General features: G+C 48.3%; 4 protein-coding genes; 2 read left to right on the top strand and 2 right to left on the bottom strand.

Annotated features, from left to right (window-relative positions):
- Positions 1-591: 591 nt before the first annotated feature.
- On the bottom strand, positions 592-2,310 carry FFUJ_03150 (probable RRB1 protein, involved in the regulation of ribosome biosynthesis; the record flags this gene model as incomplete). Its single annotated transcript, XM_023574965.1, has 1 exon — positions 592-2,310. The coding sequence occupies one exon, from the start codon at positions 2,308-2,310 to the stop codon at positions 592-594; it is 1,719 nt and encodes a 572-aa protein (XP_023428231.1).
- A 917-nt stretch (positions 2,311-3,227) lies between these two features.
- Positions 3,228-4,244, top strand: FFUJ_03149 (probable SWR1-complex protein 5; the record flags this gene model as incomplete). Its single annotated transcript, XM_023574964.1, has 1 exon — positions 3,228-4,244. One exon carries the CDS (start codon positions 3,228-3,230, stop codon positions 4,242-4,244), a length of 1,017 nt encoding a protein of 338 aa, XP_023428230.1.
- Positions 4,245-4,684: 440 nt separating this feature from the next.
- Positions 4,685-5,636, top strand: FFUJ_03148 (uncharacterized protein; the record flags this gene model as incomplete). XM_023574963.1 has 2 exons in its annotated part: positions 4,685-5,035; positions 5,094-5,636. The coding sequence occupies 2 exons, from the start codon at positions 4,685-4,687 to the stop codon at positions 5,634-5,636; spliced, it is 894 nt and encodes a 297-aa protein (XP_023428229.1).
- A 477-nt stretch (positions 5,637-6,113) lies between these two features.
- Positions 6,114-8,393, bottom strand: FFUJ_03147 (transcription factor; the record flags this gene model as incomplete). XM_023574961.1 has 5 exons in its annotated part: positions 6,114-6,396; positions 6,450-6,533; positions 6,584-8,089; positions 8,142-8,241; positions 8,297-8,393. 5 exons carry the CDS (start codon positions 8,391-8,393, stop codon positions 6,114-6,116), a joined length of 2,070 nt encoding a protein of 689 aa, XP_023428228.1.
- Between the last annotated feature and the right edge of the window lie 5,075 nt (positions 8,394-13,468).

Here is a 13,468-nt window from a genome sequence, read left to right as displayed (position 1 = left end):
TCTTTTTATATCCCTGATGAGCCAAATAGCACCTCCGAGGTATCTCTTTAGGGTCTATCCCATAAAAATATCAGTATCAAGGATGTATTTCTTCACATACATCTATAGGACAAACCAAAGTACCCTTGATAATGCAGCTTAAAGATCACGACTTTGACTTATGCTGCGGTGCCTACTGGAAGGCTCGTATTTATGTCAAAAAGATCAGCAGCCAATCAATCAACGCCGGTGTCAGGCCCACAAAAATACATACGGAGTGCTCTTTCGGCTCATAAGGACCAATAAGCAGAAGGAATGGTTGACTCATGATAAAAGCATATATCAAATGGCTTATTTTCTGGGTGTTGATATTGGATAGAAGAGAAATAGAGTCTATTCTGCCTGGAAGAGGGAGAAAAGCTAATGTGTTATTTTTACCGAGATGACTAGATCTATCTCACCGAGTAGCGAGAAGTGGATGGCTTCAAATCAATCAATTACCGCGTAACACGAGCTGGGGAGGCCTAAGGACGTCGTAGGCTCTTACTGGGCTCTTGTATGTTCCAGACACAATCTTAAGCCCCCTATAACCTCCAGCATGTGTTAGTGGTCTCACCTCTTGAGCCTTTTCTTGTCGGGACCATCTTCCTCGTCGCTCAGCTCCGCGTATTGGGTTTGTGGCTGCGTCTTACTCCAGGCTTTCGTAAACATAGGGTCACTCTGGGCCTTGTCTGCGTATTTCAGTAGAGCTTCTCGTGGATCTTCGTGCAGCATGCGCGCAAGAGGAATATTCTCTGCGATGAGCTTCTCGTCCGGCTGGTTCTTCTGAAATGGTGTCTGTTGGGGGATGTAGGGGCGTCGAGGATCTTTCGAGCGGCCTGATACTGTAACCCCAGATGGCTTTGAGCTTCTTGTCGCACCTGGCACTACAATCGCATCACCAGATACGCCAACAGACTGGTCCATTGTTAATTCAGGATTGTCGTCAATATGCCGCTTCTTCGGTGCTCGTGACATGACGTCTACAGCGCCTCTATTCGACATCTGCGGGTTGTACAAGACATGAGTCTCGGCATTAGCTGAACCTGTAACGATCTGATTAATCTTGGGATGCCAATCCACTGTTATTAGTGGTGACCCAGGTGTTATTTCAGTGACATATTCTGCGCGCAGATTGCCAGGATTCAGAATGTGGAGATGGCCGGTCGCGGAGCCCGTGATGATGTTTGTCGAGTTTGGCGCATACTTGATGTTGCTCGTAGGGAAATGGTCTGAGGTTGAGATATGCGCGACTGTGACAAGAGGCTTCGTGAATTTACGAGTGTCCCATAGTTTGATCAAATCATCGCCTCCTCTTGTGACTACCATGCGACCATCGGACGATACATCAATGCCACTGGTCCACGATTGCGGTTTATGTGCGTCGCGAATTTCTCCTGCAGGTCGTGAGAAAGGACTATTGCCACTGTACATGACCAGCGAGCCATCCAAAGCTGCTGCGACAAGGACGTTGCTGTTTCCTTGGGGTGAAGATCCCCACGCAACAGCGGTCATCTTGGTTCGACCAGCAGAGCCAGCGGCTTTGGATTTGAACACAACGACATCTCTCTGCGTCCGCTTATTGTTGATATCCCAAATTCTCAGTGTGCTGTCTGTACCCGCAGTTACGCACAAGTTTTTGTCAGTGGGGTGCCAGGTGCCAGTCGTGATTTCGGATATGTGGCCCTTGGTGTTGTGCATATCACGAAGGTACATGTCTCCCTTAACAAATTCGGTAATAATATCGCCATCCCGCGACAGTATCTTCGCTTGGGGATGCGCTGACACACAAAGCAAGACGCCTCCTGCTAGAGGGTTGAATTCTATGCGGTGGATAGGATGCGATTGCGAGTTAACGTCGGATGCCTTCGTTTCGTAGGGGTCGACGGATCGGAAAGATCTCAGCGTGCTGGGAGTCATAGAAGCAAAGTCATGCAACTTGACAGTACAGTCTGTGGACGCAGTTGCTAAGCGTCCTCCTGCTGGGTCTAGTGAGACTGTGGTGACAGCGCGATCGTGGGTTTTGAGAACAAGCTCGTGTGATAGAGGGAATTCATCTTGGTCGGAATCGTCGCTGTTGTCGCTGTCGGAGTCATCACTAGAATCTTGCTGCTTCTTCTTCTTCTTCTTTCCACCACTGACTTCTGCGACTTTTCTGCGACTTCTTTCGATTTGGGCTGCGACATCTGTCTCTTTCGATTTCTTCCCAAATGATGTGGGCAAGAAAGCTCTCATAGGATCGTCTGCTGCCAGTTCGGAAACTTTGATCTCGAAATCATCGTCGGAACTCATGGCAAACAGTTTGGTTATCAATCGCCAATTAGGAAGAAGAGAAAGAAAGAAAGAAGAAGGTTACGTGGGGCCGAGAAGGTGGGAGTCATTTACGAAAGAAGTAGTCAGGCAGTCAGTCAGGCGGTCTGGTCTGGTTGAACTTTGCCTGGGCGCGGCGCTGGCTGGCTTTGTCTACCACCCCGGTTCTCCGGCTCTTTTCCTCCTAGTTCATGACGAAGAATATCTACTAGATAGGCACATGAAATGATACATCCTCTCACTCACTGCTATTACGAAAGCCACCGTGATCGTTGGTACTGGCCAGTCTGCGTAGTCTCTTATATTTCTATAGTCGATAACAGTTCTCACTATCTTTAGGACGAGTAACCAGTTGTGACTGAGGCATGTCAATATGGTGAAGTTTGGTCTCGCGCCGTTTTCATTTCACCGCCAGATGCACTGTCAGGTACTCTATACGCATCCCTACGAAAGAAATACATCAGTCGTCTATCCTTGCTACCGAGTAGAATTTCCTAGAAATAATCGGTTTGCCGTAGCTTCTCCCATCTGGAAGTACCCCTGCTCCCTTATTGATTTACTCGCACTCTTAATGAAAGGACCTTGGAGTTTGAATAACCACATGGTACAGGTGCATTCTTGTTTTACCCAAACACTAGGGTTAGTTCATGATATCGCTCTTAGATGAAGTCGCTGAATAGGTACGGATTAAAGCAAGCACCCCACAAGGAGTATACTTCGTGTATACCATCATTAGGTGAGTGATGAATGCAATGCATATATTGATTGATTGCTTGATTGGCTACCTACCACGACCCACTTCTTAAACCCGCGCAGATCTGCACCTTACCTCACTGAGTTATTCAACTTCACGCGACAGATATAATAGGGCGCCAAGTTTCAACATCACATTTGCCATAATGCCTCCAGATTCTTTATTGGACGAAGATGACTTATATGTATCCTCAGAAGACTCAGACTTCGCTCTGGATGATTCGCCCGACCAGACTTCCGATCACTCTGACTTAGAAGATTCCAGCGACAAAACAGCCAACAAAAGAAGTCGCCCACACGATGAAGCCGATGCAGGATATGACAACTCGGGTGATGAGGCAATCATAAAAAGGGGTGAGAAGCGTCGTAAGAAAACGCAAGCAAAAGGCGTACATGACCACGACGAGGGTGAGGGCGGTCTGATCAAGACTCGTAGACAGCGTGCCGCTGAGTATGTCTCTAGTATTTACATCCCTCGGTGCGTTTCACTGACAAGGACTACCAGGAAAGAAGAGCGTCAATATGCCACAAACAACGAACCAGTCACTATTGATGTTGATGCGCTATGGGCGCAAATGATATCCAAACCACCAACTCCGGCAAACAAGGACGAGCGACCCAACGACGCAGACACAAGTACCAACTTCATCAACAACCCAAGCGACTCAGCTGAGAACAAATCGCACCCAACAATATCCGACCACTCGTCAACAATGATACGAATCAAACGCACGTATAACTTTGCTGGTCGAATTCACACAGAGGAAAAGCTGGTTCCGCGTGACTCAGCCGAAGCAAAGCTTTATCTTGCCTCACAAGGTCAAGAGGCGCCCAAAAATAGCCCTGAAAAGAGCATTACCAGAAAGGCGTTCCGATCAGCCTTCGAGCCTCAGGTAGATCTTCTTCCCCATCGGGCAGATCTGAATCTCGGAATGGCCGCCCGGATCAAGGCTGGCAAAGAAGCACAAGCCAAGAAACTCAATGTTGTCGAGAAGAGTCGTATGGACTGGGCTGGTTACGTGGACAAGGAAGGCATCAAGGATGAGCTTGAGTTGGCTGGCAAGTCCAAAGATTCATACATGGCCAGAGAGGACTTCTTAGCAAAGAGCGAGGCCATGAGAGAAGAGGACTCGAGAAGGGCAAGGCTTGCTGGAAAAGTTTGATCCGCCTATACTGTGTTTTTGGCGTTTTGGCATGATAGATACCATGGGACTTGACATCACTTTCAATGAATTCCGGGCGTTTACAAGGTCAGTAGGTATATCGGCCTACCATTAGACCGGGCATATATAAGATAATCAGTATTGAGTACATCAAAGGGTCTCCCAAACACCACTGGCTTTTCTTGATTCTTAAATATCACATACCAAGCGTTTATTTTGTTTGTAATACTTACCATGATCATAAACTACCCCGTACCTAGGTAGGTACGTAGGTATACCTTACCACTCGATCACGGGCATCCATAGCGGGGCAGCCTTGTTATAGTGGGATGCGAGGCTGAAAATTACTCGATACCTCAGCAGCAGCCAAAATTTCCTTGCAACATCATTTTCCCAACCCGGTGCTTACCATTGCTGACCTTGAATCAAATCCGCCCGCAATGGCTATCTTAGGCAAGCGCAAGCCTGAGCCTGAGCCTCTAATATCCCAAGAAGATGCTGCAGCCATTTTCAGACGACATTTCGAGGCGGAATTTGCGCCCTTGCCAGAGGCAGAAGCCGCTAAATCGAAATTCAAGAAGGCGAACCATGAGGGAAGCAGCAACGACATCGAGAGCGAGGAAGATGAGGATAACAACAGTGACGGGGACGACGGCGAATGGAGTGGCCTCTCCGACGAGGACTCTGTCACAGAGGAAGAACATAGTCCAACAATACAGGTCGTAGACCATTCGAACAAGCAACCGCCGAAACAAGCGGCAATGTCAAAACGAGAGCTCAAAGCTTTCATGGTATGGATTGCGTCGTATCGATCACTCCAGGACATGGCACTAACAGGAAACTCCCCAGTCATCACGACCTCCAGAGCAAACAACACCCAAAACCGAGCAGTCTCTATCAGCGACTTCATCCCCCTCAAACACCCTCCCCGAGGACGCACCCTCCCTTTTAGCCCAAGACCTTGAACTCCGACGACTCCTTGCAGAATCGCATCTTCTCGCGCCGGCCATTTCAGCATCGGGTACCACTATTGCACCAAAGGCTTTTGCTACAGGCCGCACTCGTCAAAAGGCTACGGACTTGCGCGTCCAGGCTCTAGGATCCAAAGTGTCGATTCACAAGCAAGAAAAGATGCCCATGAACATGCGCAAGGGTATTGTTGCTGCAGCAGACGCGCGAGAAGCAAAGCGCCGGAGAGAAGCCAAGGAGAATGGAGTGATCCTCGAACGAGAGACTGGTAAGAAGAAGGGGCGTAGAGATAGGGGAAGGGATGTTCCTGTCGACCGACCGGGAGTTGGTAGACTCAAGGGGGCAGAACTACGCCTGAGCGACAAGGATATCAAGAGCATAGAAGGGGGCAGAGATGCGTTTGGTAGAAGAAGCCGGCGTTAGCACAGTATTTAGAACCCACTTTCGTGCGCCCAGCAAGACATCGTCACCACTTCAAGCGACTGGCTTTAAAATGGCATGTAAAAGGCAACAGTTCTTCTTTTAATCTACCACATGTAGCCATTCCTAGTCTGCAGTCTCCCTGGCATAATGCCTAGGAATACAGTCTTATTCAAGGAAGAGGAACCATATATATACAGATGCTTCCTTGGTCCACTTCAACTTAATACGTTCGTAATGCTCTGAGCTACTTGAGAATCTTCCCAGAAGCTACCAGAGTATGAATCTATTGGGGCCATATTTTAAGCACATGTAAGCGCTTCCAGGTGAAAAAGAGAATTTAAAATATAAACAAAGGAAAGGTCAAGGACAGCGCGCGCATATAACCATTGCAAATTTCCACCAAATTTGAAGCCATAAATCCCTTAAAGTCATGATCTGAGCGCAACTAAAATGACAAAATCGTACGCAGGTGTGCCGTTACATCATACCGCTGGCGTTGATAGCAGCCGGTTGGCTCATCGTCATGGGCATGCTGAGTGTCTCGAGACTATTATATGATTGCGTGGGTGCCATACTTGAAGGTGGGGTTGAGCCATGTGCAGCAGCGTTCAGGGAGCCGGTCACATAGGCGCTATCAGAGTGTGGGGAGGCTTCTTCGAGTGAGCCAAGGTGGTCATCACCAGAGAAATCCTCATCTTCCTCGCCTGACAGGTCCAAGGAACCATCTCCGCCATCTTCACGGCCATGAGTACGCTTGTGTCTAGTGTAGGGTATTAGTGACAGCTCCGTTACATAGTTAGGTGTGCAACATACTGCGCCAGATTATCAGATCTTGAGAATGCTTTATTGCAGTGGGGACAGATGTAAGGTCTTTCTTGTGTATGTGTTCGCACGTGTCTATACATCCTTCAGTTTAGTCTTTATACCATATGAGGCAGCAAACTTACCGCTTGAGATGTTCCAAACGCTTGAAAAGACGGCCACAGGTGGGGATGGGGCAAGAGTGTGACTTCTGAGGATATGGACCGACTTCCATGACGGTGGCGGAGCGAGCGCGTCTGACAGCGCCGTTCGGAGCAGGAACAGAGCGCCTCTGATCATTGACATCACCAGAAAATTCCTCGCTAGCAAGATGGGGAAACTCTTGCTGGTGCATGCCCATTGAGTGGGCAGCAGGGCTTCCTTCCACAGTCGACAGGGGGGTCCCGTGCCTTGACATATTCTGGTGGTGTTGGGTATTAACAGAAACTGCGGAGGTGCTGTAGGAGAGACCAGGGGGCGAGTTGTCTGCTGATTCATCACTCTCAGCTACGGGGCCAACTGAGGCAGAAATTGATCGACGAAGCTCAGAAGGCCGGTGGGAATGTGTGTGTGAGGCTGCTTGGGCAGTAGCAGCAGGGGTCGAAATTGCCGACATAGATGGAGGAATGGATGAACGCCGCCTTCTCTGCTTATATGTCGGTGAACCTTCGATCACAGAGTAGACGTTGTTTGTACCATAGGGACGAGAGAACTGAGGACCCGCTAAGTTGGAAGGGGGTAGCTGAACCATGCCGTTAAGGCCGTTCATGCTAGCCATATGGTCAGGAATGGCCGAGTACAAGCCTGTCTCTTCATTGGCGATATACGCAGGCTCAGCCGAGATACCCAAAGCCTGTTGAGGGGGGGTAATGGGTTCGAAAGAAATTCCTCGATTGCTGTAATCCTCGTACTGAGAAGAGACGAATGAAGGGGCTGGCGAATACTCGAGACCATAAGCAGGCATGGAAGCATGGCGCTGGTGTCCTTGAGTGATTGGGACACCATTATGGTTGTACTGAACACGGGTGAAATCAGGTTCCCTCTTGACAGGAACGGCTTGGGCCATTGGGTGGGGCACCGCCATCGTGCCGTAAGGTACCATTGCGTCCATCCCCTCCGCCAAAGGGGGCATGGACTGGGGCATCATTGTCGGGGGAGGAGGCATCGAGTCCATCGCACGCATAACTGGGGAGGTGGACTGGCTCTGAGAGAATGCAGACTGCTGGGCGCTGAAAGAGGAGGAGTTGGCTTGTTGCGCTTTAGTCAGTTGCTCATAGAGCGACTGAGACGAGTCGTATTGAAAAGACAGAGCCGGTTCGCTGACAGCAACGGTGGTGGCTTCCTGACCCATCTTCTCACGCTTAAGATCGCGTTCCAGCGCGTCAAGAAACAGACGGTCGTGTGGGACACTGTACCAGTAAAAGACCTTTTGCTTCTTTTGTGTTCGGATGCAATTGTTCTTGTAGAGAAAGTCGAGGAAGGCGCTCTTTGGCTCCTCCAGAGAAGCGTCGGTTCCAGACTTGAGATTTCGCAAGTCGGAGAAGATACCCTCCTCAAACTTCTTGGAGTTCTTGACAGGACGGCCAAAAGCTTGGAATCGGAACGACAGGCATCTCACGATATCTGTACCAGAAATGTGAAAAAGATTGTTCCTGTGGTCAAGTTAGTGACCAAACCCGTGATTGACAGTCAGTCTTATCTCACCAGAGAATGCAAGAGACATATTCGCCAGTTGGCAACAAGAATCGGCGAATGTACTGATCGGGCTGCCAGTCGACAGGGGCTGAGATGAGGAAGTACTTCACTAACAAAGTGTCAGAACACACAAAAGAGGCAATTTTCTCACATCGAAAACTTACAGTTGTCAACTTGCTGCAGAGCAACTTGGGCATCATGAGGCAGAGCTTGCTGAGCCTCAGTACTCAGCATGAAAGTTTCTGGCTTCTGAGGCGCCATTGTGGAGTGTTGCGGATACATCTTGCCGTGTTCTGAGAGTGTTGTCTATAGTGACGTGACCGTGGTTGGTCAGTCGAGTTGATGGCGCTCAACGGCCGGGAGTCGTTGCGAAGCGAACCGAAAAGTCTGTCAGATGGCAAACGAAACCTGTGGCGAGCAAGTGATGACGGTGCAATCAACAAGTTTAGCCAGATTCAATGAGAATGAAATGGTCGAGGCGCAGCCTGGATCCGAGTATAAATAATGATGGGAATAATGCTTGTTGACCAAAATTCGAGACCAGCCCGGAATAATGGAATCGCTGCGCAATGCGATTCAAGACTCAGCAACCGCGTCAAGCGAATGTGACTGAGAGGCGTCTGGAGTGGCAACCGTCAAGGCGTAGGCGATGGTGGGGGATCGAAGTCGAAGTTTCGCGCGAAACAAGAAATCGAACCAGATTAAAGCTATAAGCAAGCAACAACGGGGAAGCAAGAAGCGAAAAGATATCAACAGAGCCGTAAAGCAATGTTCATCAAGAGCGAGCAGTGGCTTCGTGAAGGAAAACGAAGGACAGCTGAAAGCGTGGCGGCGCGTTGAGGATGAACTTGAGACGTCGGGGGAGAAGGCGGCTTCTATTGAGTTGGAAAGAGAAACGAGTTTGAGGGCAACTCCGGAATGGGTCCGCGGAGTGTGGAGCGAGGGGAGAGGGGAGGAGGGAGGAGTGCAAAATGAAGGGAAAACAAAACGACAAGAGGAAAAGATTTCGGAAGGGAAATCTGAGCGGGCGAGCGAGGATATACGGGGGTTTAATGAGATGTTGTGTGGGAGAGTGTCGCGCCGATGGGTCTGGGTAGCAAGTAAGGCAAAGGAAGAACAAGGCAAGTAAGTGAGTTAAGAGATGGAGACCCATGGAAAGGAGGACAAAGTAACCCAAGGGCAAGTACCTGGGCGCGGACAGATGGGGTGGGTTCCAATTAGGTTGGGATTGGACTTCTAGAGCACGCGCCAACCTGGAAAAGTGAACGACGGCGTTGCGAGGGCGGGAGAGCAGCCACATACCACGCACGGTGCCTTTGGGGAGGACCCAAGTGGGATGGAGGGTGGAGGGCTTGCTCGTCAGCAACGGGAGCAGCGGAGTCAATGTCAGAGCATGATTCAGCGTGCCAATCAGAGACAACAAGTGGAGGCTCATCGTTTTGCTTGTGCTGGAACTGGCACAGTGTGTCTTCCTCTCTGCTTCCATTCCTACCTCATGCACTGCAAAAAATAAACCCACGTAGGTATAGATGGGAACGATAACGGGCAATGGATGGATTCAGGTCACCTTTGATGGAACCTGCAATAGCTCTCTATTCCATGTCATTAATCCCCTCCTGCTTCTGGTCTTCCACTTATACATACGCCTCTACCCTGTCACTTAGCAATTACCCAAACACATTTTGGTCTTTAGTTTATTCTAGATTAGAAACCCCTGGAGGACCAAAAACTGGACCACTCTATTCTGGCAGTCAGGCCAGGAACCCAGGTTAACAGACTCGCAGGGAGATATGAGCCACTCTATCCGTACGGTAATGTATTGTACTGTACAGTGGCATGCCCTATAGTATCACAATAGGAGTCTGATGAAGTTTATACTGTTACGTTCAACGCGGTGCCGCCGCACAGAGTGCTCTAGTGCCGAAAACACAGTCAGGCTTGGAGCCTTGGTGCTAGCTTGTGCACGCCCTCATTCTTTAATATTAATAACCGGTATGGAGCTGGCTGGAAGGCGCCGTGGAGCTGATTCTAAGTGACTTTTGAAGGGCTTCAACACAAACGGCGATATTACTACGTAAAATGTAGGTGAAGAAACAATAAAATGGGAAGATTCCCCGGCAGCTTGCAAAGAAAAGACGGGAACATCAACAACGCCAACAAAGTCTTTCGCTATTGGCTCCCTTGACTACCAGGTATACAGAACATCGACAGGTTGATTCCACGCCCCTGCTTCAAAACAAACCCACGCTCCCTTCCGCGTCGGACGAGACTGACAGAATAGGGTTGAGGCCGAAAAGATCGACAAGGGTCGCGGAAACAAATCCAGAGGTGCATTTGCAGCTAAGCAACGTGGGTAACGGCCCTCATTCTTGTTTTTGATTGCTGTCTTGCAACCATCATAATTTACAGAGACAGTGACTGGGGGCATGGACACAACAAAGCCCCAAAGACTGAAACGTAAAACGCAGTCGGGTCATGGCCTGGCCGGTGCCGCTTGTCTCAGCCTAATAATTGGATCTCAAAGGCCTCTCTGGAGTCTAGCTTAAAGGTTTGTGAGCTAATCTCGAAATTGCAACACACACATCGCCCCGTCATGGATGCTAGTGGGATTCAATCAGTAACATCTCAACTTCAGTGACGAGTAGGCAAGGTGTGCTTCTACCTCAGATTCCCATCGATGGTCAGATAGTAGTTATTGTGTTAAATTTTCAGTGGATTCGATGACTTGGAGGAAGAACAGGGAGCGGGATTTTCAGAGACGGGCATAACTACTAACTACGATTACTATTACCTTCGTACGTCAGGAAGCCTGAACCATCGGATGGTTTAGCGCTGTCGGCCAACCATGCTTAGTTTTCGGTTTCCATCAGCTTTGAAGCCAAAGTTTCCCACAAATGCCAACCACAGAATGTGGCTTTTGTCCAAGCGAGTGTCGCAATCTCATCGTATTTTCCAGAGTCAATCTCGGAGATCACTGTCATACCATGCATTATAGTGTTCCTGCTAAAACAAATGGGGCTAATTCATGTTCAATACCTCGGCCGACGCTCTCCTCGCAAACAGCGATTCCGATATTACCAGGCACCACATTATTAATATGCAGGAACAGTCCGATTACAACGTGGGTGGCCAGTATAAGCTACAATCATAATGAAAGCAATAATTAATGGCCTAATGCTATCCCTTGGTAGTCAAGAAAAGGGGCTGATAATGTCTTCGAAGGTTAGAAGCCATCTACATGTTTGATTACAACCGAGCACAACACGAGTAGTATGAGCAGATTGAAGCGAGATGGGTCCATTCTCCCTTGAGAATCCCCCAACCGAACACAGTCGCAGATTGCTCATCTTGTCACTTTCGAGCCTCTGAGGGACTGGGTGCATAATCTCAGGTTCGTGCATACAGATCCCTCGTTGTACATGCACGACATGGCATTCATTATTTATGCTTGTTGAACAACCAAACTTTATTCATTCATGTGGAGAAACTGTAGTGTATTAACAACAGACACAGTGATCATAATTAATAATGTCTCAAAATGTTCGTCAAATTCATGGGAAGGTAGTTTTATTTGCCATGTGTTTCCTACTACCAATACTCCGTACGGTCAATGACTACATCACACAAACCCATCAAATGTAGTTCGAGAACTGGACATGATGGATACCAATCGTCAATAAAAATATTATATCACAGACTTCGATATTGGCAGAGCTTAATTGCAGAGGTCAAACCCCAAGCCACAATGTAGTTTGCAATGCTATATGGCTGGGCTATCACTTCGTAGAGAAAGTATTATAGCGAGAAGCCCATTTTCCAAAGGGTAATAAGACCCAGGAAGAGCGGTCGATAAACAATCCCCAGCTATTGACGAATCCTTGAGCTAGATTCCACTCAGCAACGTCTGCGCCATCTTCTTTTGATTCCATCCTCCGCTTTTGATCAGAAATGCCGATGTGTTCCGCTGGTCAGTTGTGTAAGTCCTGACGCAAGACAAGGATATCCTTTCGGCTTACAGGATCAATTGTCTACACATCCCTGCCAAGGCTGTGTTAAGACAACGTCTTCATCGAGGTGAAACATACCCGCTGGACTGCATCAGAGATCACATCCTCGCCTAGATGCCTGTGCACCAGTGATGCAAGACATCTGAAACCATCACACCCCCTTCAAAGTATCCTGGATTGTGATCAAGAGGGTAGCTGGGCTAGCTAGGTCGTTGGTTTACTCTGTTTTACGATTTTATCAAACATGATCGAATCATCTTCGCACTTTGCACCTACTACCCGTTTGTACATTCGACCTATTAATTGTTTTTATATTGATTGGACACAAGCATGTTGTTTTATGGACCAATCCTCATTCCCATTGCCATTTTCTGTGGATTAACAGTTTGGTTGAGTGGTTGAGAACTCTGCACTTGATTTTCAAGTGTGAAGTAGCGGGGAGCCTGTTGAGCTTCTCAAAAGAGTTTGGGTTGTTTGGCTACCAGAGCTTCATGTTTTGTCTCAAACTCCGATCATCACAGCTTTATACCGACACTATACAAGTGAGCATAGTATCGTGTAGCTTCCGTGTCGTTAATTAGAATACTACTGTACAATATGCGTGCCATCATGGTCTCTCACACTCGCAGCCAAGCAACTAATAAGATCGTTCTGGATACGAGTAAGACTTTCTTTCATTTTCTCAAATTTTTACCGGACCTGGGGTTGACTCAACATTGGCAAGTCATAATGAGATATCTAAACGGGAACCAGTTATGTTTGGCTTGCAGTCAGTGGCCTTCACTTCATCAAATCCTCAGAATCACCATCGATACCTAAGCCAACACGATCGAGTCCCAGTGGCTGGAAAGTGTGGTTGCATTGACTGCCATGGTCAACATTACCCCTGAGTAATTTTAAAATTACAACCAGATGCGCGACTTCATGTGAACCTGTGACCTCTGATTCGCGCTATTGCGGGCCACTACAAATCTTGGATGTAATGGCCTCATCTGTTACTGAAAACCGTGCCGAATTTGCACTTTATTCCAAGTAACACGAGTCACTTCCTGGTGGCCCAGTGACTTGTCTGTCCACATACCAAAAGGTGCATCAACTGTGACAGCTTTGGGGGTAAAAATAATATCTCATTTCCTGACCGCAAACCAACAGTCGAGCGTCTATCCTACCAATCCTACATCAAATCCACGAGAAAATGGCAGCGGCTTGCATTCACTGGGCCTCATTCCGTTTGACCTGTTTAGCACTTGATAGCCAAGCTACCAAGGACTTCGCCGAACGGGCCGCCACACATCTTTTAACGCTGGCGTTTCAAAAGCTGGTGTGTGC

Source organism: Fusarium fujikuroi, chromosome FFUJ_chr03 (genome assembly GCF_900079805.1).
Source record: "Fusarium fujikuroi IMI 58289 draft genome, chromosome FFUJ_chr03".
Taxonomy (NCBI): domain Eukaryota; kingdom Fungi; phylum Ascomycota; class Sordariomycetes; order Hypocreales; family Nectriaceae; genus Fusarium; species Fusarium fujikuroi.
Note: the sequence above shows the minus strand (reverse complement) of the source record. Positions and strands in the feature narration are given on the sequence as shown.